At 39.4% G+C, this 25,217-nt stretch overlaps 1 protein-coding gene across 3 annotated transcripts in view; it reads left to right on the forward strand.

The window, feature by feature from the left end:
* Window positions 1-25,217, forward strand: part of LOC124797831 (focadhesin) — a 316,015-nt gene that overhangs the window by 257,611 nt on the left and 33,187 nt on the right. For all 3 annotated transcript variants that reach the window (XM_047260873.1, XM_047260874.1, XM_047260872.1), the window contains exons 17-18: window positions 15,785-15,926; window positions 22,974-23,150. In XM_047260873.1, the coding sequence (XP_047116829.1) occupies window positions 15,785-15,926; window positions 22,974-23,150 (319 nt within the window). The remainder of the gene's footprint in view (window positions 1-15,784; window positions 15,927-22,973; window positions 23,151-25,217) is intronic.

Here is a 25,217-nt window from a genome sequence, read left to right on the forward strand (position 1 = left end):
AGCAGGCCAATGCTTATCCCACGTGGCACATATCTCTATCAATTGTCTGCATTATGTTGAGTAACTCTATAGCTAGCAAGGTCCCCAGTTCTGTCTTGTATAGAACATGTGTGGAATCAGTTTGGATCTCAGATCCATCTCCCAATGCCAGTATCCAAGATATCAAGGATCTGTTACAATAGTTGTAGACCAGCTTGCGTCAGGAGAGAATACATCTTCGTGACACCCATCTCAACTGAGTCAGTGCAGACATATAGTGCAGAGGGGGCATTACATCACTCTGATAAGTGGGATCATACTGCCAATTTTTTTGTAAATTTGGATTGAATTTGTAATAACTGAAATAACTTCTTATACCCTCTTAATCTGTGGCATTTAATTTCGTTCTCTCTCCCCCTCTCTTTCTGGATGCTTCACTTTTTTGTCAGACAGTGTTAAGTATCTAATAATAGAGTAACTGACATAAAAATAGCTCGGAGAGGGACAAGAAGGCACTGGAGAAAAAAAATAATCTGTTGGAGCAAAACAACAGCAATCGTCAGTTTATATGTTTCTTAATGTTTAAAAATATATTGGAAAATTATGTTAATATATTTGAATGGAGCAAAGGAGTGCACTGTCCTCATTACTTTTGTCACTGTTATGGATGAGGTAATGGCAAGTTTGGCAATGCAAATAGGAGATGAAAATATGAAAGCAGGAGTGTTCACAAATGACATAATGGCGTGGAGAAATGGAGGAGGACAGGTGTAAGAAAGGCTAAATGTATTGGAGAAAGTGGTAGGACAATATGGACTGAAATTTAATGCAAAGGAGTGTGAGTGGTGGTGACAAGGGATAAGATTAGAGTAGCAATGAATGTAGGTATTAGAAGACACATTCTAAAGACACTGCAAAGTTTCAAGTATCTGAAGAGTATACTAAAAAATAGTGAGAGGAATGAAAAGGAGATACATGAAAGGGAGTGGTAAGCGCATGGATTCCTATAGAGTTTAAGAAGCCTGCTATGGAGCAAGGATGTACCACCAAAAAGAAAGTAAATGTTATACCAAGCATATTATGCTCCAAGTGCTAACTAATGAACCAGAAATGTGGATAATGAAGAAGAGGAAAGGTGCACAGGATACAGACTAAGAAGAAGAAGAAGAAAAATAATTTGGTGGTGGTGGTGGTGGTGGTGGTGGTGGTGGTGGTGGTGGTGACGACGACGACGACTATGATGAAGGGATTGTCTTTCTCATACAGATTGAATGTGATCAATACCTACAAATCATTTGACATGTTGACCTCATTGTCAGTCAGTATTTTCAGATATCTGCAAAAAATGCATAAAAATTTATAGAAGGTGCCAATTAGTCTAGTTCTGTATTTTCAATGGAGAAACTGTAGGATTCATAAGCCATGCTCTTATAAAAAGAGTTAAAGAAAGAGAAAATATGTTATGTGAAAAACTTTTTTAATTGATACTTTTGGCTGGCCGTGGTGGTCTCACGGTTCTAGGCGCGCAGTCCGGAACCGTGCGGCTGCTACGGTCGCAGGTTCGAATCCTGCCTCGGGCATGGATGTGTGTGATGTCCTTAGGTTAGTTAGGTTTAAGTAGTTCTAAGTTCTAGGGGACTGATGACCACAGCTGTTAAGTCCCATAGTGCTCAGAGCCATTTGAACCATTTGAATTGATACTTTTTTTATCTTATTCACTTGCCAGTCATCATTGGTTTTCTGTTTGCCTGATATGTATGTTGCATTGTAAGATACCTACATCTTCCATCAGCAGGTGCCTCATGTAGTTTATTTGGAAGAGGATACTAATTCTTGAAATGTGGTTTGTACTTTTTGTTTGTGGAGAAACAATGAAACGTTGTCAGAAAGATCACCTGGCAGTAAAAATTGGTTATATATAAATAAAGCCATTGGTAGTATTGCAGGTTTATGTGACACATTGTGGTAGCACTTGAATGTACTGACATAGTGAATGTTTGATACATTTTCATAGTAAATTATGTAATGTATAAAGTGACTGTGTTCTGATGAAGCCATCACAGTTGTGCTGTAAATTTGTTTCATTGCATCAGTCCTTGTGGTATGTCTTATTTTTGCCAGTCTTCCATTGATACCTTTATTAGTAGTAATCTATAAACATAGATTTTGAAACGTGTTTTATTCATTTTTTTATTTTTTATTCATTGGTATCAGGCCCATATTTGTCCTGCTCACAGGGGAAAATTAATTGACACACATTAACAGTGCTAATTAGCTTCCAATCTGTGCACATTCCTAAAATTTAAATCTCCCGCTCACTGGGAAATATCAGATGATGCACACACAGAAGTGTGTAATATAGTGTCCTTTATTCTTGCTACTATCAGCAAAGAAATAATGATGTTAATTAGTTCTTTTTATAACTTGTGAGAGAGCATTCTTACATGTTTCACTCTTGATTGATAATTATGTTACGATGTGACTAAAATGATGTTAAGTTACAGCACATAGACATCACTATGGTCTCATTAACTTTGTTAACAAACTCTGAAAACATCTGATGGTCTGCTAGAGAAGCAGCTTGAAGAAAGATGGCAAGGCAGTTGTCAGGGCGCTGTTGTCAGTCATTGGGAATAGAAGTTAAAAATCTGTGTTGAAATCTGAAGCTCGAGGCATAATGAGGAAATTGTGTAGTTTTGATATATCTTTTACAACTATAATTAGGGATTCAATTCATGAAAGATTCAGTTTTATAAGCAAGCAATTACAAGCAGTAGACATGGACAAAGCCACTGTTCTGATGTACAGTTCCTTAGTTGGTTTCTTGAAAGAAATGAAAATGCGATATGTAGTTTTCAAGAATCTAAGTCAGAAAAAAATTGAATCTCTTTGTAATGTTGCTAAATTGCAAAAAAGGAAAATTCAGAGTAAAAAATGCAACAAAAATACAAAATTTATTTGATGAATCTGATTCAGATACTGAAGAAAAAGGAAAAAAGAAAGACTCAGATGTGATGCAGAACTCCATGCTTTTGATTTTGGATAAACTGATTGAAATACTGAATAAGAGAGTTCCTTCTTATCAAGGAATTCAGTGAACCATCTATGTTTTTGCCAAATCTGAAGAAGCTAAGTCTCTTATGACTGAAAGAACATGGACTTAATCACGGACACATCTTTGTTACACACATCATGAAAATACAAGTACAATTCACAAGCCAAAATCTGTTCCAATAAACAGTGTCAAGTTAGTCTGGGTAAGCGTAGACAGTGAATGATAGAATATACTAAAATGCTAGTCCAGAATTCAGAGTGTGGTTGTAACTCTCAGTTGTTGGTGTGGGTAACAGCATAGCACAGCGAAACAAGATGAACCAGCTGTAGTGGCCTACATGCTAATTTAAATAAGGCCGTGTGTAATGTTTGTGCCTGTGCAGGACGGTGGTCGTCGAAAGTCAGACTCACTTCCAGGTATAATGGTTCACCTTCCAGATATAATAGTCCCTCTCTATCACAAATATTGAAGTTGGCTTGTCTGGCCAGTCTGTGAGTCTTTTTGGTATGCTGTGGCTAGTGTTGTTGTTGTTGTTGTTGTTGGGGGTGATTGTTGTTAATCTCTTTGGCGGATTGGCTGAGGCAGCCATAACAGAACACAGGGCTGCTGCTGCTTGGGCTGTCTTGCATCTCATATCTGGCTGCAGTGTGAAATGGATGTAACCACGAAGTCCACTTTAAATCCAGAAAGCGTCATCCAGCATTCAGTAAGTCTACACTCCAAATCTTGAAAATTCAGTATTTGTACTCAAATGATTCACTTCATAAGCTACATCTCTGATGTAAAGAATGAAAATGAGTCATACTCTCTTCCAGAACTCTGCAAGATGCTAAAAGGTAGCCACTTAGATAACGTTTAGCCAAATTTGAACATAGCTCTTCAAATATACATGAGTAATTATGCTTCCAATTGCTCAACAGAAAGGTCATTTATTGCTGTAAGACGCATAAATAGTTACTTAAGGACATCACAAAAACAGGATCATCTTAGTTATCTATATGTCCTTCCTGTTGAATCATACTTGATGGTGAAACTGGACCCTGAGGAAATTATAAACTGCTTTGCAAATAACAGGGCAAGGAAAAAAATCTCTTGTTATTTAAATAATCAATGTTTTGCCTCCTGACACCTTTCTAAATGTAATGTGAGTTGTTTTTATTGTTACTATTTAATTTTAATGAGAGCACAATTATAGTATTTGTGTTTATATTTATTGTATGACACTTTAAGCCAAGGGGTGGCTGAAGTGCTAAATATGGGCTTGATTGTCATTGTGTATCTTGTTGGTAGTCTTTGGATCTTGTGAAAACTGATTATTGTTGGGCATTCTGGAACTTAGTCTATCATTTTTTGGAAAGATCGAGTAACGGTGTTACATATAGTGAGATGTTTGATTTAGAACATTCTCCTTTATCATGAAGCTTGTTATCCTGTAGATGTGTCCATTTGTGCCTGGTTATTGTTTTGACTACAGGAACACACAGATAGTAATGAACACAACACTTAATTACTTCAAATATTTTATACAGAAAAGACACTTGCCACCGAGCGGTTGCCCTATTAGTCCTAGTCACATTGGCTGAAGTAAACATCAAACTCCTCATGAGGCTGGCGGGGCCCAACTATGTAAGCTGTCAGCTGGCCTGTAGAGTTCACTAAAGAGAGGCTGCATGCACATCTGAGAGCGGGGGTCCTCTGCCGATGCTGGCATCTTGCGACTTCAGTGGTGCACCGTACAGCTGTGCATGTGGCCCGCGGTTTTGGAATCTTACATGGGTTGCAACATCCCTTCCCCTGTAGGGGCAGGGCATCGCTGATTCCCCAGGCCGGGAGTGGATGCTGAGACATAAAGATTGTGCCCACATCCGTGGAAGCTTTGGAGGTGTGAGGGGAGAGCAACTCCCTGTTGGAGGAGACCTTGGAATATGGACAAAAGTGGTCTGCACGAAGGGCATCCTGATGCACCCCTTGAGAGCATGAGACAACAGGACCAGTGATGAGCAATTTCAGAGGTGACTCCGCAGCAGGCTGAGGCCATGTAGGAAACATCAAACCGTAATGTGTGTGTCCACTGGCTGGAGGAGCACCAGAGCAGCCACCGGAGGCTGTGACACCAAAGGCTTATCGGACAGCGCTAAAGTAGTTGGAAAGTGAGGCATGAACTCCAGCATATAGGACGCACTGAGTGACTTCAGCAACGGTGAAGGCAGTGGTGTGGCTGGGAGGGTTGGATTGGTGTCCACCTGGACTCGGAGCTTGTTTTTATGATGCTGGACCTCAAGGTCTTCTGTCGGGAGAGTGTAGACATGGTGACCATTCTGACACGTGGTGGTTGCCAGTAACCAGTGGGGGCACTGACCAAAACCATGTACCCTCACTGCTGTCCATGACAGAAAGCACGTTACAGTGGAACATGATGGCGAGCAAGGACGCAGATGAAGGAGATGGAGCAGTGTCAACAGCTGTCACTTATGGAGAAGTGCAGCAGGGCTATGGAAGGCAATAGGAGTTTGGTAGGCCATCAGAAAAAACAGTAATACTTCCTCAGCTGGAAAGTCCTGCAGATATTTTTTCATCCAAGCCTTAAAGGGGTGAAACATGTTCTCAGCCTTCCCATTAGGTTGTGGGTGAAAGGGAAGGGAGTGAACATGGTGAATCCCAGAATGCACACAGTTGTCACTAAATGCCTGGGACAGGAACTGGGGTCTCTTGTCAGATATGGGAATAACCGGGAGACCTTCTACAGAAAAAAGTTCTGAAAGAGCCTGAATAGTAGTCAAGGTAGGAGCCAAGGAGCTCTGGACCACATATGCCACATATGAAAAACGCGAAAACGTGTCAGTGACAATCAGCAAAAACACATTCAGAAATGAACTTGGTAAATCCACATGGATGTGTGTTCCCAGAGCTGAGTCACTTGAAGCCGTGGGGAAAATAAAGCCTTGGAAACCACCTACTGACTAGTGCACTGGGGGCACACAGCCACCAAATGCTCCAGCTCCTGGTCAATGCCAGACCAGCACACATGGCTGTGAGCCAAGGCTTTGGTGCAGGAACACTCCAGTGACCCTCATGCAGCAACTGTAAGACCTCCTATCGCAACCTCTTGGAATGACCACCCTTGGAGATGTGTTGTCCATGGAGAGGAAGAGGACCCCACCTAAGACCAAGAGATGACAGTGGAAGATAAAATAGTTATGTAATGGATCAGAAGCGTGGCCTGAAGAATGAGACAACCAACCCTGCTGGACAAGGTGGATGACCAGCTTGAATACAGGATCAGACACTGTGGCCCTTGCGATCTGCGTACTAGTGATCAGAAAGCTGTCTACCGCCTGGCAGCAAGCAACATCTAAATCGAAACACACAAGCTCCTCTCTATCAAACTTGGGCTCTGGACTGATGAGCCGCCTGACTAAGGTGTCTACATTGGCATGGCACCCAGTGGAGTGAAAATAGATGTCACAGTGGTATTTGGAGAGGAACAATGGCCACTGCTGCAACCTGTGGGCTGCCTTATTGGCGACCCAAGTGGACAGACTGAATAACAAAACTTTTGAGTTGTGGTCTTTAGTGAATTGGAATTTGGTGCCATACAAGAATACATGAAATGTGGTGACTGCATACACAATGACTAGAGCTTCTAGCTTGACCCGAGAGTAATGGGCCTGTGCTGGACTGAGAATATTGGATGCAAAAGCCAGTGGTTGCTCCAAGAGGTATGTGTTCCCTGATGGGCAAGGACAGCCCCCACACCATACTGTGAGGCATCCATAGCTGAAATCAATGGTTTGCTAGGATCAAAAGCAGCTAGACATGGCACAACCTGCGGCACGCCTTCAGACTCGAAAAGGCTTGTTCGCATGCCAGAAACTGTAAAAAGGAAGCAATCTTGCAGTGAAGAAGATAGACAGGGTGTGCAGTGGTGGATGCCACAGGAATCAACCAGTGGTAACATTATGTTTTACCCAAGAAAGCCTACAATTTGTGCAGGGACAAGGGACATTGCAGGTCCAACATGACCGCAACCAGACTCACCAGGATTTGGATGCCCTGCCGTGATATGGTGTGGCGCAAATACTCAAGAGAGGGTTGGAAAAATTTAGAATTCTGTAGATTGCAATGTAGATCCAAAAGCCAAAGTTTTCCAAAAAGTGTCCAGAGATTATGCGGGTGGTTGTGTTTAACATGTCCAGTAATGACAGTGTCACTCAAGTAGTTGAGACGTTGCAGAATAGTGGACGTGACCTGTTCCAGATGGCGTTAAAAATTCAGTGGCACTTGCAATGCTAAACATTAACTGCTGGTATTGATACAGGCTGAAAGGCTATTGAGAACCGTGATATGCTTGGAACACTCATCCAAGGATACCTGTTGATATGCTTCGGAAAGATCAAGTTCGGAGAAGAATTGATCCCCTGCTAAGCGTGTGAACAGCTCTTCTGAACATGACAATGGGTTTGTGAATTCACAGTGATCGAAAAATCACCATAAATCACAGTTATTCAGAGGGTTTCATCATGATGACAAGGGGTGTGGCCCATTCACTAGAGGAAATGAGAATCATAACCCTGAGAGATGAGCACTGGTCCAGCTCTGCCTTGACTTGAGAGCAGAGGGCTATCGGATCTGTCGAGCACAAAAAAAATCTAGAATCGACTGACTGCTTCAAGGTTATGTGGGCTCTGATGTATGTGGTGCACCCTAGACTTCTGCAAAAATATCCTGACATTCACAGCATGATTGGTAGGCGACTTCAGATGGTACCAGTTGTATGGAGTCCTGACAGAAAAGCCAAACCTGAAAAGATTTACTGAACTAGCATTGTGAACAACAACAAAGGTAATAAGCTGAGGTACCATCAACTGTGAACTGAACAAGCAAGGGGATTTTCTGTTTACCATATCCTTGTAGACACCTGTTTACTGGTGACAGTGCGGGTTACTACAGTTGTTACTAGAGGGTGGATTATATGCGTCATAAAAGCATTAAAATATACGTGTGAATATGCATGAAGAGTGTCAAAATATACTAAGTCAAATAATAATTTTAAAAAACACATGCTAGTTACTGCATGCATTATATTTCAAAGTCAAACCTGTGCATATCAGTAATGAGGAAGAGCGTCAGGCACGCGAAAAATCGGTACATTTAGAATGCTGATATTTTCTGAATGCTTTCTGGTAGAGGTTAGGAAGGGGGCCTTTCTGGGATTGTTTTCTAAAAATTTGCAAAATGGGGATGCGAACTGTGTTTCAAGAATTGTTCCTTCTTTGTTACTGTTGTTGGTAACAAGCAGATGAGATGCAAGTGAGTCACAGTGAAACAGTTGATATGTACAGGACCAACTTTGAGATATATCGCATGCAGAGGGGCCCATTCAAAGACTCCATAATATTTTATTTAAAAAACAAAATACAATCACGAATTTTTTTGAACAGCGTTAATTATTAATTAATACTATTGGACCAAAGCATCATTTACAATTTATTTTACATTTTTTTACTATTGTAAACATAAATGACCAAGTACTGTTCCAAATGTTTGGTAGTAAGGTTGTGTCTTTGATCACTCAAAATATTTTTATAAGCAGAAAGGGGCCATTCTAAAACTGAGCAGTACTTGAATTTGGGTGCCATGTTGACACTTATAATTTCTGGTAAATGTTCACCTGTTCCATTAATAAAACTATCAATTTGGCACAAGAGTTCAAAGACTGGGTTATTGTTTAAAATGTTTTCAAACTTTTCTTTAAGTTTTCTTGGGAATACCTCCAGCAATGGGGAGTTCAGTAGAATAATTCTATTCATTAACTGAATAGATTCATTCAATGCCAAACCTTGAGTTTCAAGCTATTTAACACCTGCAGGTATTTGGGAAAAATGAGTGCTAATCACAGCAATCTCTTTTTTAATACTGGGATCATTAAAAGCTTTCTTGCACTGGCAAACTGCCATAGCCTCTGCACTATCAAAGTAATTTACTAACCCTCGAAATGATCATCATAAAACAACACAGATTCGACCCACATATGCAATGATTTACCACTGGTTCGGAAGGTAAAGGCACATTTGGTAGCTTTTCTTTGTAGGCCTTGATGCGAGCAGGAGCATTTAGAAACACTTTCTTTCTGGATGAAATCAATCTATTTACATTCACAAACGTGGAATGTTCTTCTTCAGCAAGGTGATGTACTCCATGAACAAAGTATGTCACATGAATCAAATTAGGGATAAAATACTTGGAGGGCTTTTCCTGCTTTGATCATATAGGGAGCAGCATCTGAAATAATTACAAACACCCATTCATCTGCAGAAGATTCTGGAAATATTTTTCTAATACCCTCATTCTTAAATCTGGCGATCGCAGAATGATTTACTTTTTCAAGTTCTTTGCAGGCCACTAAATAGGAAGAAGAAGGTTCTTCTTTTAAAGCACCTACAATATATAACAGCCACAAGTGTCTGTAGATTCGTCAACTGAAATCCAGATTATGCTGTCCTTGAGTTCATTGTGTGTTTCTTCCAGTACATTTATGTAAATTGTCAGTATGTAACTTTTATGCAGTGTTGATTCATCTGGTATATTTTGATTGAAGCTATATTTGCACATGAACCCTTTGATGTTAGGGTGTAAAGGAATATTCTTTGCAATGAATTCTTCACATAGATCCATGTTAAAGTGACTTTTTTGGTTACCTTTGGACTATTCCCTGCTGCTCCAACTTGCTGTTGTTAGAAGTTGTTGTTCTGGTCCTTTCTTCTGCATTCCTGCGATATGAAGACTTGTCTTGACATGCTGGTCTATTTAAAACTTTTTTTTTGTACGAACTGTTTTTCTTGCAAACTAAACAATACAAAACAATTCCGTCTTATCTAAATGTTCCAGGATGGTCAGCTATCCACAAAATGATGTTTCTTTTATCGGGCAGCATGGCGCACAGCGCATTACCGTACACACTACATGTTGTAAACACGTTCAGCTGTGTACAAGTAAATAGAAAGCTAAACTGAAACAATGGACGTGTGACTATAAGCTTGCGTAGTTTAGTTTAATTGTTGCCGCCGCGTACGGTACAACAGCAGAGGGGATTAACTGATGGTGCGGGGCCAGGGCCAAGAGCATTGACTGTTCCCGTTCCTCTTCTGTAATGATTTTGCCAGGCAGTTGCCTCTCAGTTAGTGATTGCACACAGTTGTAGGCCGCGGTCAATCTGTGAGACATCAATACAAGATCGAGCTAGAGACTACCTGTCTAAATTTTTAAAATATTGTAAACGTAGAACAAAAATATAGATCACCACTAGTTTTTCATTAAAATATGCAAGAACTGATGAAAAGGAGCCAAATATGCAAATGCATATGCAACATGTAAATGCATATAATCCAGTCTCTTGTTACCGTAAGTAAAGATAAGATGTTGCAGTGAGTAGTGATTCTAATTATTTGGATTACAGGGGGGACAAATAATTCTTGAATATACATCTTATATTCTCATGAGGTATTGAATAATGCTGAGAATTAGTGTTTCATATAAAAATTCAAAATTGGAAAAACTGTATGAAAATCCAGAATGAGATTTTCACTCTGCAGCGGAGTGTGCGCTGATATGAAACTTCCTGGCAGATTAAAACTGTGTGCCCGACCGAGACTTGAACTCGGGACCTTTGCCTTTCGTGGGCAGACACAGTTTTAATCTGCCAGGAAGTTTCATATCGGCGCACACTCCGCTGCAGAGTGAAAATCTCATTCTGGAAACATCCCCCAGGCTGTGGCTAAGCCATGTCTCCGCAATATCCTTTCTTTCAGGAGTGCTAGTTCTGCAAGGTTCGCAGGAGAGCTTCTGTAAAGTTTAGAAGGTAGGAGACGAGATACTGACAAAAGTAAAGCTGTGAGACCGGGCGTGAGTTTTGTATGAAAATCATTTATGCCTGAGGGTTATTCAGAAAATAAGGTCAAATTTCTTGTAAAACATAAAAAACAACAGATTTTTTTCAAATAATTGTTTTTATTTACTTCTTTACATGTTTCTCTGTTTTTCTATATAGTTCATTTGTTTAAACTTTGTTATAACATTCTACAAGCCTCTGAATCCCTAATTTGGAATTTCGTTGTTGCAATATAATGCCAGACCCCATTCTTGGCAGAAAGTGCTTCATAACAGATAACAAGGTGAAAAAAGCAGTTGCAGGTCAGTTTTTCTCATAGGTGTCAGATGTCTATCTGCTACCTATGAGAATAACTGACCTGCAACTGCTTTTTTCACCTTGTTATTTGTTTAGGAAGCACTTTCTGCCAAGAATGGGGTCTGGCATTGTAATGCAGCAACAAAACTCCAAATGTCAGAAGACCACATCGCTAATTCCCCTATTGTGCATTGAAGTTTAGTCAAGATAGTGAACTAAACAGCTGCATTTATTGATGTCCCTGACTGCATAAGCTTGAATAACAAGTTTCCATGTCTATCCCAAAACAGAGTTACCATAACCTTCTATGTTGAGATTGTCTGCTTGACCTTGACTTTGTCTGGTGATGTCATGTGACATCATTCCACTGGCTGACATTTAGACTCTGGGGTCATGCCAGAATCCCATATCTCATCCCCTGCAGTAATGCTCCCAAAAATTGATCACCTTTCTTTGAACCTGGCCCAAAAAAACCAAGAGCACAAGTCATGCTTTTCATTTTGTGTTTCTCAGTAAGCAGTCTGGGAACCCAATGAGGGCACAGTTTGTGAAATTGCAACTTAAGAGTTACTTTTGTGCAAAGTTGTTCCATCTACATTTGGAAATGCCAGTACTAAAGTTGAAATTGTAAATTGCCAGTCTTCATAAATATTTGTGTCCAACCTTTTGACCAAATCTTCTGAGAGCATGGTTCATTATGCATCCTCTCACCCACTTACACATTTTCTGTGACTCCCATTGCATTGGTACCATACATCTCACTTATCTATCAGTGAATTTTCACCACTGCAACATTCCTTGCTGTCAAAAACAGAATCACTGATCACATTTCACAGTCTTGCAGGGGGGGGGGGGGGGGGGGGGACAAGGGCAGGGAGAGGGGGAGGTGTGTGCTCTAGCTTGAGAAAGGATTGATTCCAAAATAGCAAGTTTTTTTTCTCTTTTGTATGTGCTGTCAACAACTCAACACTTCTGCTATTCAGGGATTAGGTGATGAGATTTAAACTAAATGAGTTTTAAACAATTACTTGAAAGAAATCATGTTCCAATGACCATCATAGCTTCTAAAATTAAAATCTAAACACTACATATTTCTGGTGAGTTTTTCCGACATCTGAATCTATTGACCAACTGGTTTTATTTTAAAGTGAATTTTTGTTACTTATTGTGTTGTGTGTTGTAGTCTTCAGTCCAGAGACTGGTTTGATGCAGCTCTCCATGCTACTCTATCCTGTGCAAGCTTCTTCATCTCCGAGTAACTACTGCAACCTACATCCTTCTGAATCTGCTTAGTGTATTCATCTCTTGGTCTCCCTCTACGATTTTTACCCTCCACACTTTCTTCCATCATTAAATTGGTGATCCCTTGATGCTGCAGAACATGTCCTACTAACCAATCCCTTCTTCTAGTCAAATTGTGCCACAAATTCCTCTTCTCCCCAATTCTATTCAGTACCTCCTCATTAGTTACATGATCTATCCATCTAATCTTCAGCATTCTTCTGTAGCACCACATTTCAAAGGCTTCTATTCTCTTCTTGTCTAAACTATTTATCATCCATGTTTCACATTCATACATGGCTACACTCCATACAAATACTTTTAGAAAAGACTTCCTGACACTTAAATCTATACTCGATGTTAACAAATTTCTCTTCTTCAGAAATGCTTTTCTGTCCATTGCTAGTCTACATATTGTATCCTCTCTACTTTGACAATCATCAGTTATTTTGCTCCCCAAATAGCAGAACTCATCTACGACTCATCTTCTACTTTAAGTGCCTCATTTCCTAATCTAATTCCCTTAGCATCACCTGATTTAATAAGACTACATTCCATTATCCTCATTTTGCTTTTGTTGATGTTCATCTTATATCCGCCTTTCAAGACACTGTCCATTCCATTCAACTGCTCTTCCTGGTCCTTTGCTGTCTATGACAGAATTACAATGTCATTGGCAAACCTCAAAGTTTTTATTTCTTCTCCATGAATTTTAATATCTACTCCGAATTTTTCTTTTGTTTCCTTTACTGCTTGCTCAATATACAGATTGAATAACATCGGAGATAGGCTACAACCCTGCCTCACTCCCTTCCCAACCGCTGCTTCCCTTTCATGCCCCTTGATTCTTATAACTGCCATCTGGTTCTTGTACAAATTGTAAATAGCCTTTTGATCCCTGTATTTGACCCCTGCCCCCCTCAGAATTTGAAAGAGAGTATTCCAGTTAACATTGTCAAAAGCTTTCTCTAAGTCTACACATGCTATAAATGTAGGTTTTCCTTTCCTTAACCTATCTTGTGAGGTAAGCCGTAGGGTCAGTATTGCCTCATGTGTTCCAACATTTCTACGGAATCTGAACTGATCTTCCCCAAGGTCGGCTTCTACCAGTTTTTCCATTCATCTGTAAAGAATTTGTGTAAGTATTTTGCAGCCGTGACTTATTAAACTGATAGTTTGGTAATTTTCACACCTGTCAACACCTGCTTTCTTTGAGATTGAAATTATTATATTCTTCTTGAAGTCTGAGGTTATTTCCCCCATGTCATACATCTTGCTCACCAGGTGGTAGAGTTTTGTCATAGCTGGCTCTCCCAAGGCTATCAGTAGTTCTAATGGAATGTTGTCTACTCCCAGGGCCTTGTTTTGACTTAGGTCTTTCAGTGCTCTGTCAAATTTTTCACACAGTATCACATCTCCCATTTCATCTTCATTTACGTCCTCTTCCATTTCCATAACGTTACACTCAAGTACATCACTGTTGTATAGACCCTCTACATACTCCTTCCACCTTTCTGCCTTCCCTTCTCTGCTTAGAACTGGTTTTGCATCTGAGCTCTTGATATTCATACAAGTGGTTCTCTTTTCTCCAAAGGTCTCTTTAATTTTCCTGTAGGTCTTATCTATCTTACCCCTATGATATATGCCTCTACATCCTTATATTTGTCCTCTAGCCATCCTTGCTTAGCCATTTTGCACTTCCTGTCGATCTCATTTTTGAGATGTTTCTATTCCTTTTTCTGTGCTTCATATACTGCATTTTTATATTTTCTCCTTTCGTCAATTAAATTCAATATCTCTTCTGTTACCCAAGGATTTCTACGAGCCCTCGGCTTTTTACCTACTTGATTCTCTGCTGCCTGCACTATTTCATCTCTCAAAGCTACCCATTCTACCACTACCATATTTCTTTCCCCTGTTCCTGTCAATCATTCCCTAATGCTCTCTCTGAAACTCTCTACAACTTCTGGTTCTTTCAGTTTATCCAGGTCCCATCTCCTTAAATTCCCACTTCTTTTCAGTTTCTTCATTTTTACTCTATAGTTCATAACCAGTAGATTGTGGTCAGAGTCCTCATCTGCCCCTGGAAATGCCTTACAATTTAAAACCTGGTTCTTAAATCTCTGTCTTACTATTATATAATCTATCTGAAACCTTCCAGTGTCTCCAGGCCTCTTCCACGTATACAACCTTCTTTCATGATTCTTAAACCAAGTGTTAGCTATAATCAAGTTATGCTGTGTGCAAAATTCTACCAGGTGGCTTCCTCTTCCATTCCTTATTCACATTCCATGTTCACCTATACTTTTCCTTCTTTTTTTTCCCCCTACTATCGAATTCCAGTCCCCTATGAGTATTAAATTTTCGTCTCCCTTCACTACCTGCATAATTTTTTTTTTTATCTCATCATACATTTCTTCAATTTCTTCATCATCTGTGGAGCTAGTTGGCAGATAAGCTTGCACTACTGTGGTAGGTATGGGCTTCATGTCTGTCTTGGCTTCAATAATGTGTTCACTATGCTGTTTATAGTAGCTGACCCGTGCTCCTATTTTTTTATTCATTATTAAACCTACTCCTGTATTACCCCTATTGATTTTCTATTTATAACCCTGTATTCACCTGACCAGAAGTCTTTTTCCTCTTGCCTCCAAACTTCACTAATTCCCACTACATCTAACTTTAACCAATCCATTTCCCTTTTTAAATTTTCTAATATACCTGCCCGATTAAGGGATCTGACATTCCACGCTCTGATCCGTAGAATGCCAGTTTCCTTTCTCATAATAACGACATCCTCCTGAGTAGTACTGCGTCCGGAGATCCGAATAGGGGACTATTTTACCTCTGAAATATTTTACCCAAGAGAACGCCATAATCATTTAACCATACAGTAATGCTGCATACCCTCGAGAAAAATTATGGCTGTAGTTTCCCCTTGCTTTCAGCCATTCATAATACCAGCACAGTAAGGCCATTTTGGTTAATGTTACGAGGCCAGGTCAGTCAATCATCCAGACTGTTGCCCCTGCAACAACTGAAAAGGCTGCTGCCCCTCTTCAGGAACCACATCTGTATCACTGAGGCACGCAAGCCTCCCCACCAATGGCAAGGTCCATTCCATGGTTCATGGAGGGAGGGGGGGGGGATGTTACTTGTTAAGTAAATGGAAACAGATATTGTCATTTGAACTATGTTTCACTTAGAATATACGTTTGCTTCTTACTGCATGTGCACTTAATGTAACCAATAGTTGTTATTACTTTGGATTTGTTCTTTTGTAGTGAGCACACAACTGTTCTGAAAGTAGCAGCCACCTTAATGGCCGACATTTGGGACCGTGACTCCAACTGCTTATGGACTTTGGAACTAATGGGTCAGATTCAAAAAATTGTTAGCAGTCAGGAAGACACATCAAACCAACAAGTAAGAATCTCACATTCAAATAGTTCTGAATTTGCTTTTAATTGTTGAGTTATCATTTTCAACGATTTCTTATGTTAGTATTTCTTAGCAATTTCTGGTAACTGTTGAACTGTGTATTCATTTCTGCTGCTTGCATCAAACAACAGTGTGGACAGATTCTTTGTTTTCCCAACACCAAATGAAGGCACAATATCAATACAGGGTGAGTCAAAAAGGGCTTTATGGCTTTTGAATGATGTAGAAATTTATTGAGGTTACTTACGGAATTGATAGAGTTGTCATTTTGTGGCAAACAACCTCAAGTTTCACATAAAAGTGCCAAAAGTCATTTTAGTTCAATGTGACTACCACTTATGATGTGGCGAACATCTGACTGTTATTCAGTTTCCTCCCACACTGATTGCAGCAAATTGGATGTAGATTTGATTTTTCAGATTGGCTAAATTGTTCTGTGGGGGTGGAACGTACGCACAGTCATTAATGAAACTCTAGAGAAAGAAAAATTAAAACGCACAGCAAGCATGCTTCGCACCATTGAAAATAGCCATTTTTAACTGTGCACTTCGCTGGTGTTCCTGGTGGTGGAATGTGGTACTTATACATAATGTGAGGCTGTTGGCTACAAAATGTCACATCTACAGATTCTGTAAGTTATCTCAATAAATTTCTATATCATTCCAAAGTTGTAAAACCATTTTTCATTCACTATGTATAAACATGTGGTGACTTGCCTGTGACATTGGGAATTATCTGTGAAATTTAATTTCCTGGAAAAGTTAAGAAATCTCAAATGTTCTGAAAAGGTCAGGGAATTCTGAGAGACTCTAGGAAGAGGTGGACTCTTCATTGACAGAAAGAAGTTTACTGAGTCATTTTGTTAAATCACTCTCAGATTCTACTTTGAAAACAGTTAATTTTTGGGTTGCCTAAGGAAAAGTGAGAAAGGGCATTGAAATCTTGCAATTGTTGTGAGCTGACTCTAGCTTTCTCTGGCATGCCGCCAACCTTGGGAGTCTTCATTATTATCTATTATTCTCGAGCTCTGTGTCTGTTTCCCGTTGCATTCTTGTTAGGGTGACAGAGTGTAATGAGTATGTGAAAAATTTGTCTCCTAGCTGTGAATTCTCATTTACACAAAAGGTACGATTTTTTAATTTTATAAACAATATACATATGTGTCCATATTTGAATATAGAATTTGTAGATCAGCAATAAACAATCAGGCTCCAGTTGATTTTTTACTAAATTCAGTACAAGGTAGTATTTTGCTGAAGACTTGCAGTATCATGCTTCAGGTTAATAAGGACAATAGTGTGAAGAGCATCCAGTTTGAAACATGGAACGTCTTTACTATCAGCCTGTTGATATTACATTTCAGTATCGGTAGTTCAAAGCACATCTGTGCAAGGGGCTTTTTATACTTGAAGTTACTGCACAATGATATGGCCTAGCACAGAATAGTGATGGACGATGCTAATGAAGAAATTTTCAGGAATGGCGAGAGATTACAAAGTAGTTGACAAAACTGTAAATCCCAGCTAGATTAGAATAATCACTAAGTGACTTGATAATCCAAAAAATTTTATTTGTGACCATAAAAACTAGTAAAGTAAAAGTTGCTCTTACATCCAGTAAAAACTGGTCCAGGTAAATTTAGAATTCCAACCTGGAAATCTTGTAAAAAAATCTTTTGACTAAACAAAGTCACCATCCTGCACAGTAAAAGTGTTGCAGGGATGAATGGTGCCTGACACAATACATCCTCAAGCATGTTCGTCCTAAAACAAAGAAACAGCTCCCAACAGCTGAGGTCATCGGCTGATGATAAAAGCATCAATGTCGATTTGAAAACCTGCTAAGAAGGCTCAGAACATCAACCTCCCTGATGATTAGATTCAAGTGCCCAGTAATTATATATTTTTGTAATCAAATGAGAAGAAGAAAGTGGTGTTTATAGTGTCCCAAACTTTATGTCAAGCTGTAGAATAAGAATAGCAATCATCTTTGGGCTAGAATTGCATGAAAATCAATTAATGATAGCTGTCACCATCCAGCTCAGCATGAAGACATGCTTAGTACCCTCGTTCATAGGGCCCATGTCAATTCATATCCTAATAGTTTGCCAGCTAAGCTCACCATGAGGTTCCCTTTCAGCAGAATGGATATAATAAGAGAAAGATCAGCTACATGTTGCACTATTGACCAACTGTGAATTGGGTGACTGACGAAAAGAATAAGGTGGTGATAGGGTGTACAATTTTTTTTACCATATGCAGGTAGTACTTCTAACAGCATCAATCTTATTCTGAGGAAATGTACTGTGAAGTGTTTTTTGTCCACCAACTGAGAATAGAACATTTTAGAGTCTGTAAAGGACGATATTGATTTGCATAAGTCATGTATCTAACATACCCCCTTGCAGCTGTGGCATGTCATACATTGATCAGATCATCAAGACTGCGGAGGAACAGTGTATAGACCATAAGTGTCACAGACACTTACAGGAGTTTGGCAAATCTGTGACTGCAGAACATTGCCTAATACAGCAGCACGGAGATTCTTACGTAAACTACCAACTACTTGGTAGTGTTATGAAGGATGCTGTTGAGATTAAACTAGCAATGGGCTTTATAAGTAGAGAGGAGAGTTTTGTTTAAATTCTGTTTGGAAACTTGCTCACTCTGTATTTAAACAACAGAAGAACAGAGTTAGTGCTGCCTGCTCACCTGTTTTTGGTTTCTATTTCTCTGTCAATAATATCTGTTTTTGTCATCTTCAGTTCTTTGCTGTCACTAGTTTGTTTATGTGTGTGTGTTATCTTTTGGTTTCCTGGTTGGTGTAACCCCACCCATGGAGAGTTTAAGTTTCCATGCAGTCTCTCATTTCATTTGTGCCTTGAAAATGATGTGATGTTTGGCTGTTGAAACATTGGTGACTGTCCAGAACATTGGCCGGCTGCATTTTTGAAAATTATTTGATACATTGTAGAAGCTCTAGTTTCAAAAGTTCCATAATTTAGGTTATATCTACAATCTGTCTGTGACCTCATCATTTTTGGTACAGGAGGAGGGAAATGTGCAAAAGTATAACTTAAATTAAAAGTAACTGATACTAAAGGGAATAAAAAGCACAATTAGAGCAACAAAATATTGATACCTCATTTTTTAGGACACAACAAGGAGATAGATAGTAAAATAAGGAACACATAACCAACTAATGACTACAATTACCTTGTGAAGGTGCAAGGCCCATAACAGAAATGACCTTATGCTTGTACTTACAAGTTTTTTTTTTTTACTTTGAAGCACTTCTTCAGCAAGGGGACGACCCTGCAGAAGAAGAATGATTTATGGAAGAGTGCTAATAAAAGGGGGATGGTGGTTATTAATAACAACTACTCTGTCACCTTTCACCACTGTCTTCCTCATCACTGAGTTTGGGCAGTACTAACTGCTAGGTACATATAGGTTAAAAAGAGTGTGTTTCATTCATCTACATCTACATTCTGTAAACCATTGTGAAGGAGTCACCTGCACTCTTTTCCAGTCACTTGGGACTTTGCACTGGGCGAGAGATTCACAATAAATGCAAGCTAGGTAAGAGGCCAATTTTATAGAGTACTTTTTGAAAAACCGAACTGGGATTCCATCAAGACCTGGTGACTCTTTTGTTTTCAACTGCTTCAGTTATTCCTGTGTGCCAGGTATCCTTATTACTATGTCATCCATATGGGAGTCTGTCTGATGGTCAATTGATGCTATGAATTGATGCTATGTTTGTACATTTCTCCTTCATGAACGATTTCTTGAACATGAAATTTAAAACTTCAGCTTTCGGTTTGTTTATTTTCAAATGCCACACCAGATTGGTCAACAAGTGACTGGAAGGAAGCCTTAGACTCATTTAGTGATTTCACATAGGACCAGAATTCTCTCAGGTTCTCTGCCAGATCTTCTGCTAAGCTATAATGGTGATAATGGCTGTATACTTACCACGTAGATCTTTTCACAGATGCATGAATCTCTACTAACCCTTGCTTGTCATCATCTGCAAATTCTCTCTTGAACTGAGAGTGCAACAGTCTCCGCTTCTTCGGCATTTTCCGAATCTTGTTATTAAGTCATGGTGGGTCTTTACCATCCTTAATCCACTTAATAGCCACATAGTGATTTAGAATCTGCTTAAACTTTACCCATAATTTCTCTACATCTATTGTACTGGAACTAAGTGATGCCCATTCACTGTCTCAGTGAGATGCTAACAACTGCTTAGCTTCTGCTTCTAGCAGAAACTCTCTCCTAGTCTTCTTACCTGATTTATTAGTTCTTTCCTACTCAACAACATGCATAAGCTAAGGATGAGATTGGCAGTGGCAGATTGCTCTGTTACATCAGCAAAATATACCATTGCAAGTATGAAACACAAATTTCAAAGTTAAGAGGTTTCCCACAACCTTATACTTTCTACACCGTCCAGTCATCTTAATGTAACCAACAACCAAAAGCCTGAATAGCCACCTTATGCTGTCAGGACTACTGCAACACAGAGAGAAAGTCTAGGTGGTTTGGGAAGGCATTGACAGGGCTGTGGAGCCAGATTGCCTTTAGTGCCGCGGCCAGCTGCACCTAGGTTTCTCAGTTGAGGATCCATGGTGCAAACAGCCCAATCAGAGTGATCCCACAGATTCTTGATTGTGTTCAAATCCAGGGAGTTTGGTGTCCACGGAAGTACTTTAAACTCATCCTCTTGCTCTTCAAACCGCATAAGTATACTGCAAGATGTGTGACAAGTTGCATTGTCCTGCTGATATTGCCAAGGAGAAACAAACTGGTGTTATGGTTGGACATGGTCCCCAAGGATACATATATATGCTTGTGTTGATCCACTGTGCTTTTCAGAATGGTGAGACCATCCAGGAAATGCCCTCCAGCCTGGATCTTTCTGATGACTGCTGCAGAGTGTTTGCTTTTCAGATGTTTCACACCGTAAATGCCGACTGCCATCTATGCAGTGTAGCATAAACTGTGATTCATCTAAAAAGACCACCTGTAGCCATTCATTGAACATCCAGATGTGGTACTGGCAAGCAAATTTCAGCCTTAATAGCCAATGAACAGCAGTCAGCATGGGTGCATGAACCAGGTGCCTGCTGTGGAGGCCCTTAAGCAGCCATTTTTTGTGAACGGTCATGGAGGCGACACTGTTGACAGTCCTTTGGTTCACCTGGATAGTCAGATGCTGAACAGTTGCATGTCTATTCGTCCCTAGATATCTCTGCAGCTGTCGCTCAGCCCTGTCTTCTATGGTTCATGGTGCACCACAACTGGCTGGTGCCGGACTTGGATAGTGCCATTTTGCCATGCATGGTATATGACAACACACAAACAGTTTACAAACTTCAGAAATGCTTCCATCCTTGGCCCAAAAGCCAATGATCATGCCTTTTTGGAAGACAGATAAATTGCTCTGTTTCTGCATTATGACAATGACTGCACTGATTTCTGTATCCCCCTGACGTGCTTTATATGCCTTCCACTGCTATTGCTAACACCTGCCATCTGTGAATGGTTGTAGCACATTGATGTCGAATATAGGCAATGGTCACATTAATGAGACTGGATGACATATGCACACTTAGATATACTCAAAAAATCTCCCAGAAATAAGTAGCAAAAGAACAGACTTGCGAAATTACAGACTAGTATCACTAACAGAGGTTTGCTACAGAACCCTTGAATATATTCTCAGTTTGAATCCAATAAATTTTCTCAAGACCAAGAAGCTTATATCCATGAATCGGTATGGTTTTTGAAAGCTTGTGTACTGTGATTCGTCACCCCACACAACGTTTTTCCACTGTTCAGTCATCCATTGTTTACGCTCCTTACATCAAGCGAGGTATCGTTTGGCATTTACCGGCATGATGTGTGGCTTATGAGCAGCTGCTCAACCATGAAATCCAAGTTTTCTCACCTCCCGCCTAACTGTCATAGTGCTTGAAGTGGAGCCTCATGCAGTTTGGAATTCCTGTGTGATGGTCTGGATAGATGTCTGTCTATTACACATTACGACCCTCTTCAACTGTAGGTGGTGTCTGTCAGTCAACAGACGAGATTGACCTGTATGCTTTTGTGCTGTATGTGTGCCTGCCCATTTTCACTTCATGATCACATTGAAAACAGTGGACCTAGGGATGTTTAGGAGCGTGGAAATCTCGCATACAGATCTATGACACAAGTGACATCCACTCACCTGACCACGTTCGAAGTCCATGACTTCCACGGATCACCCCATTCTGCTCTCTCACGATGTCTAATGACTACTGAGGTCGCTGATAAAGTACCTGGCAGTAGGTGGGAGCACAATGCACATAATATGAAAAATGTATGTTTTGGTGGGTGTCTGGATACTTTTGATCACATAGTGTAAGTGAAACATGTGACTGGTAACTGAGAGGTCATGGTAACAAATCCTAGCTGGACTACAGAAATCTTCGGTCTCCATTTAATATAATCTTCACCTCTTATTGATGTGAAGAGGTGCCAGAAATGGCACAGGGTTTGAATCCCACCTTAAACTGTAGGTTCCTCTTTCCCCAGTAGAGTTACCAGGGTACATTGGAGACACACAAGTCACTGAAGTGGCATCCAATTGAAAGACACAAATCCAGCCATTGAGCCACATACTGTTATTATTGTTCTGAAAGGGTTATGTTTCCAGTTTCCAATTTTGTTTTCTTGACTGTCAACAACTGGGTGAAACCAAGTGAGATTGAAAGGGAATATGTACATCAGTAGATTTTATTTTATCAGTGATTGAATTTTGGGTACTGCAGCTACATCCATCCAAGAATATTTGAGCAACAGCACTAGTAATTATGGTGATCATCAAATAGCAAAAACCATGAACTCTTGACATTAAGAACAAGGTACTTTTTTTAGGGCTTGTTTGTGTAGGGATATCTTTTTACCATATTGTTGTTTCGTATGTTTACAGGTCTTTGATATCCTTTGTGATGTAACCTAGTAAAATCTAATTTCTTTTCAGGCTGTGATACTGTGGTGGGATGTTTTGATTCTCACTGTGATTGTAATGTGTGGTAATTATTGCTTTTTGCCCTCACTGGAACTTATTGCCAGCAACAGAGAACATAGACTGCAATTATTCCCAACAGCGCTTCCATGTCTCTTATCAATGGAGAGATGGAAAGATATTTTGCCACAGGTAAAGTAACAACAGTACATATATAAGTCTCCTTAGAAATGAAACAATATTTTTGTCAGTTATTCAAAATGACCTTTCTGCTTGTAATGGATATCTGGGGATCCTGGTTGATGCAGGAATAATTTTGGTAGATAATGTTTTGCATATTGTTGCAGCTAATGTATTTTTGAACTTCTTTATCTTCTTTCATCTCACTTTATGCGCCAAGAAATCTTCAGAAATGTGGATTGACTGAAATAAGGTAAAGAATACTGCTCCTCACAACAAATCTGACACTAGCTTCACGTCATTTCATTGCCCTCACTATCTGCACAGGAAAGACCCAAAACACATGGTCAGTTGGGAAAATATATTATTGAATAGAAGATTTAGTGAGCTGATTTGGCTAAATTTTCTCCAACTATTATTAATTTTAGTCTGTCTGTGATATTAAACAAGGTAATTTGATTCACTCGGGCCAAATATTCTATGTATGTTCATACTGTCCTGTAGTCAAGAGCCCAGCTACTTATTACTTTTTACAATATATATTGGAGAGAAAGAAAAACAAAAGGCAAGCAGTTGAGTTCTTCTTACCAATGGGCTGTGTGTTTACATTTTGTGGAAATTTCTCCAGTGTTTGGAGAAGACTGTTTCCAATGCCATGCCATGTTCAACTGCTTAAGAGAGGTAACTTTAGTCTTGAAGGTGCACTATTCTTAGATCATCGATCAGTGGTCACTGAAAGAATGGTGCTGTGCTACAAAAATTGTTTGAGGAAGACTGGTATGTGTCATACTACTAAATAGAAAAATACTTGTGTCTTTCTGGCCCTACAATTTATGCCATTCTGCTAAACTACATTAAAGTGAGAAAATTTGTTGTGAGTACCATACCTTATGATACAGGAACATTAAGAAAAACAAAAAATCCCTCATTTTGCTACAGAACTAAAACACTGTTATATGCAATAATTCCTAGATTTATTAATTCAGTATTTCCATCAAGTCACCAAGTAAGAAGTAGATATTTGGAAACTGACATTCTATAACTCCAGTATGTTGATGTCAAAGAAGCACCCAAAACCATCCATGTGAGATAGAGATGAGATAGATAGTTCCTACAAAATGAGAAAACTTCTGCATATTGGTCAAATATCTCTAATGACTGTTTAGCTGCAGTGATCTTCAAAATTCTGTAGCACATCCTGTAGCCCTGATCTTGCTCCATGTGGTGTTTTGTTCCCATAAGAGAAGTCTTGTTGAAAGAATAGTGATTTTCTAAATATTAGAGCTGCTAGCAAGAACTGACAAATGTTACTAGCTAACAAAAGATGAACATACAATTGGTGCTGAAGAATAATGAAATACATAGTGTAATGGATTTTATTTTTATTTTTTCTTTGAAAAGTAATATGAACGGCTTTATATTGTAAATATCTGCAGTTGTCCTTTGCATATGTACATGTGTCAAAAGAAGACAGCAATCTTTGTGTTGTAAGAACAAATTAATTTTATGAGGACTGTTATTCCCACATAGTAAATGGGATTTGACAGACTAGAATCCACATAGAAAGATGATTAACAAAAACATAGATACTTGAATATAATTTTAGTTTATTTCTTTTGTTTTACATTTTCTCTGTTTTCAGATGTAGGTTTCTGTTGCATGTGTACAGGTTATTGAAGACTTCTGTACTGGAATAAAAAGTTCTGACTTTGACTGAAACCAATGTGTAAAGTTTATTTGCAACTCATGTCGTGGGTGTTAGTCACAGTCATTTTGTCTGTGGCAGTTTCTTTCAAATGCAGTGGAAAAGAATACTTCATTTGTCACTTCTTCTACAATTTATCAGAACATTTGGGTTCATAGATGTAACTGTTACACAATGTTTGTGTTGAACGGATCTTGACATTGTTTCTATACAGATAGCTGAAAGTTGTCTTGTAAAGTTAATGCTTTAAATATCTAAAAACAAAGATGATGTACTTACCAAATGAAAGCGCTGGCACGTCGATAGACACACAAACATACACACAAAATTCTAGCTTTCGCAACCAGCGGTTGCTTCGTCAGGAAAGAGGGAAG

This window comes from Schistocerca piceifrons, chromosome 5 (genome assembly GCF_021461385.2).
Source record: "Schistocerca piceifrons isolate TAMUIC-IGC-003096 chromosome 5, iqSchPice1.1, whole genome shotgun sequence".
Lineage (NCBI taxonomy): Eukaryota > Metazoa > Arthropoda > Insecta > Orthoptera > Acrididae > Schistocerca > Schistocerca piceifrons.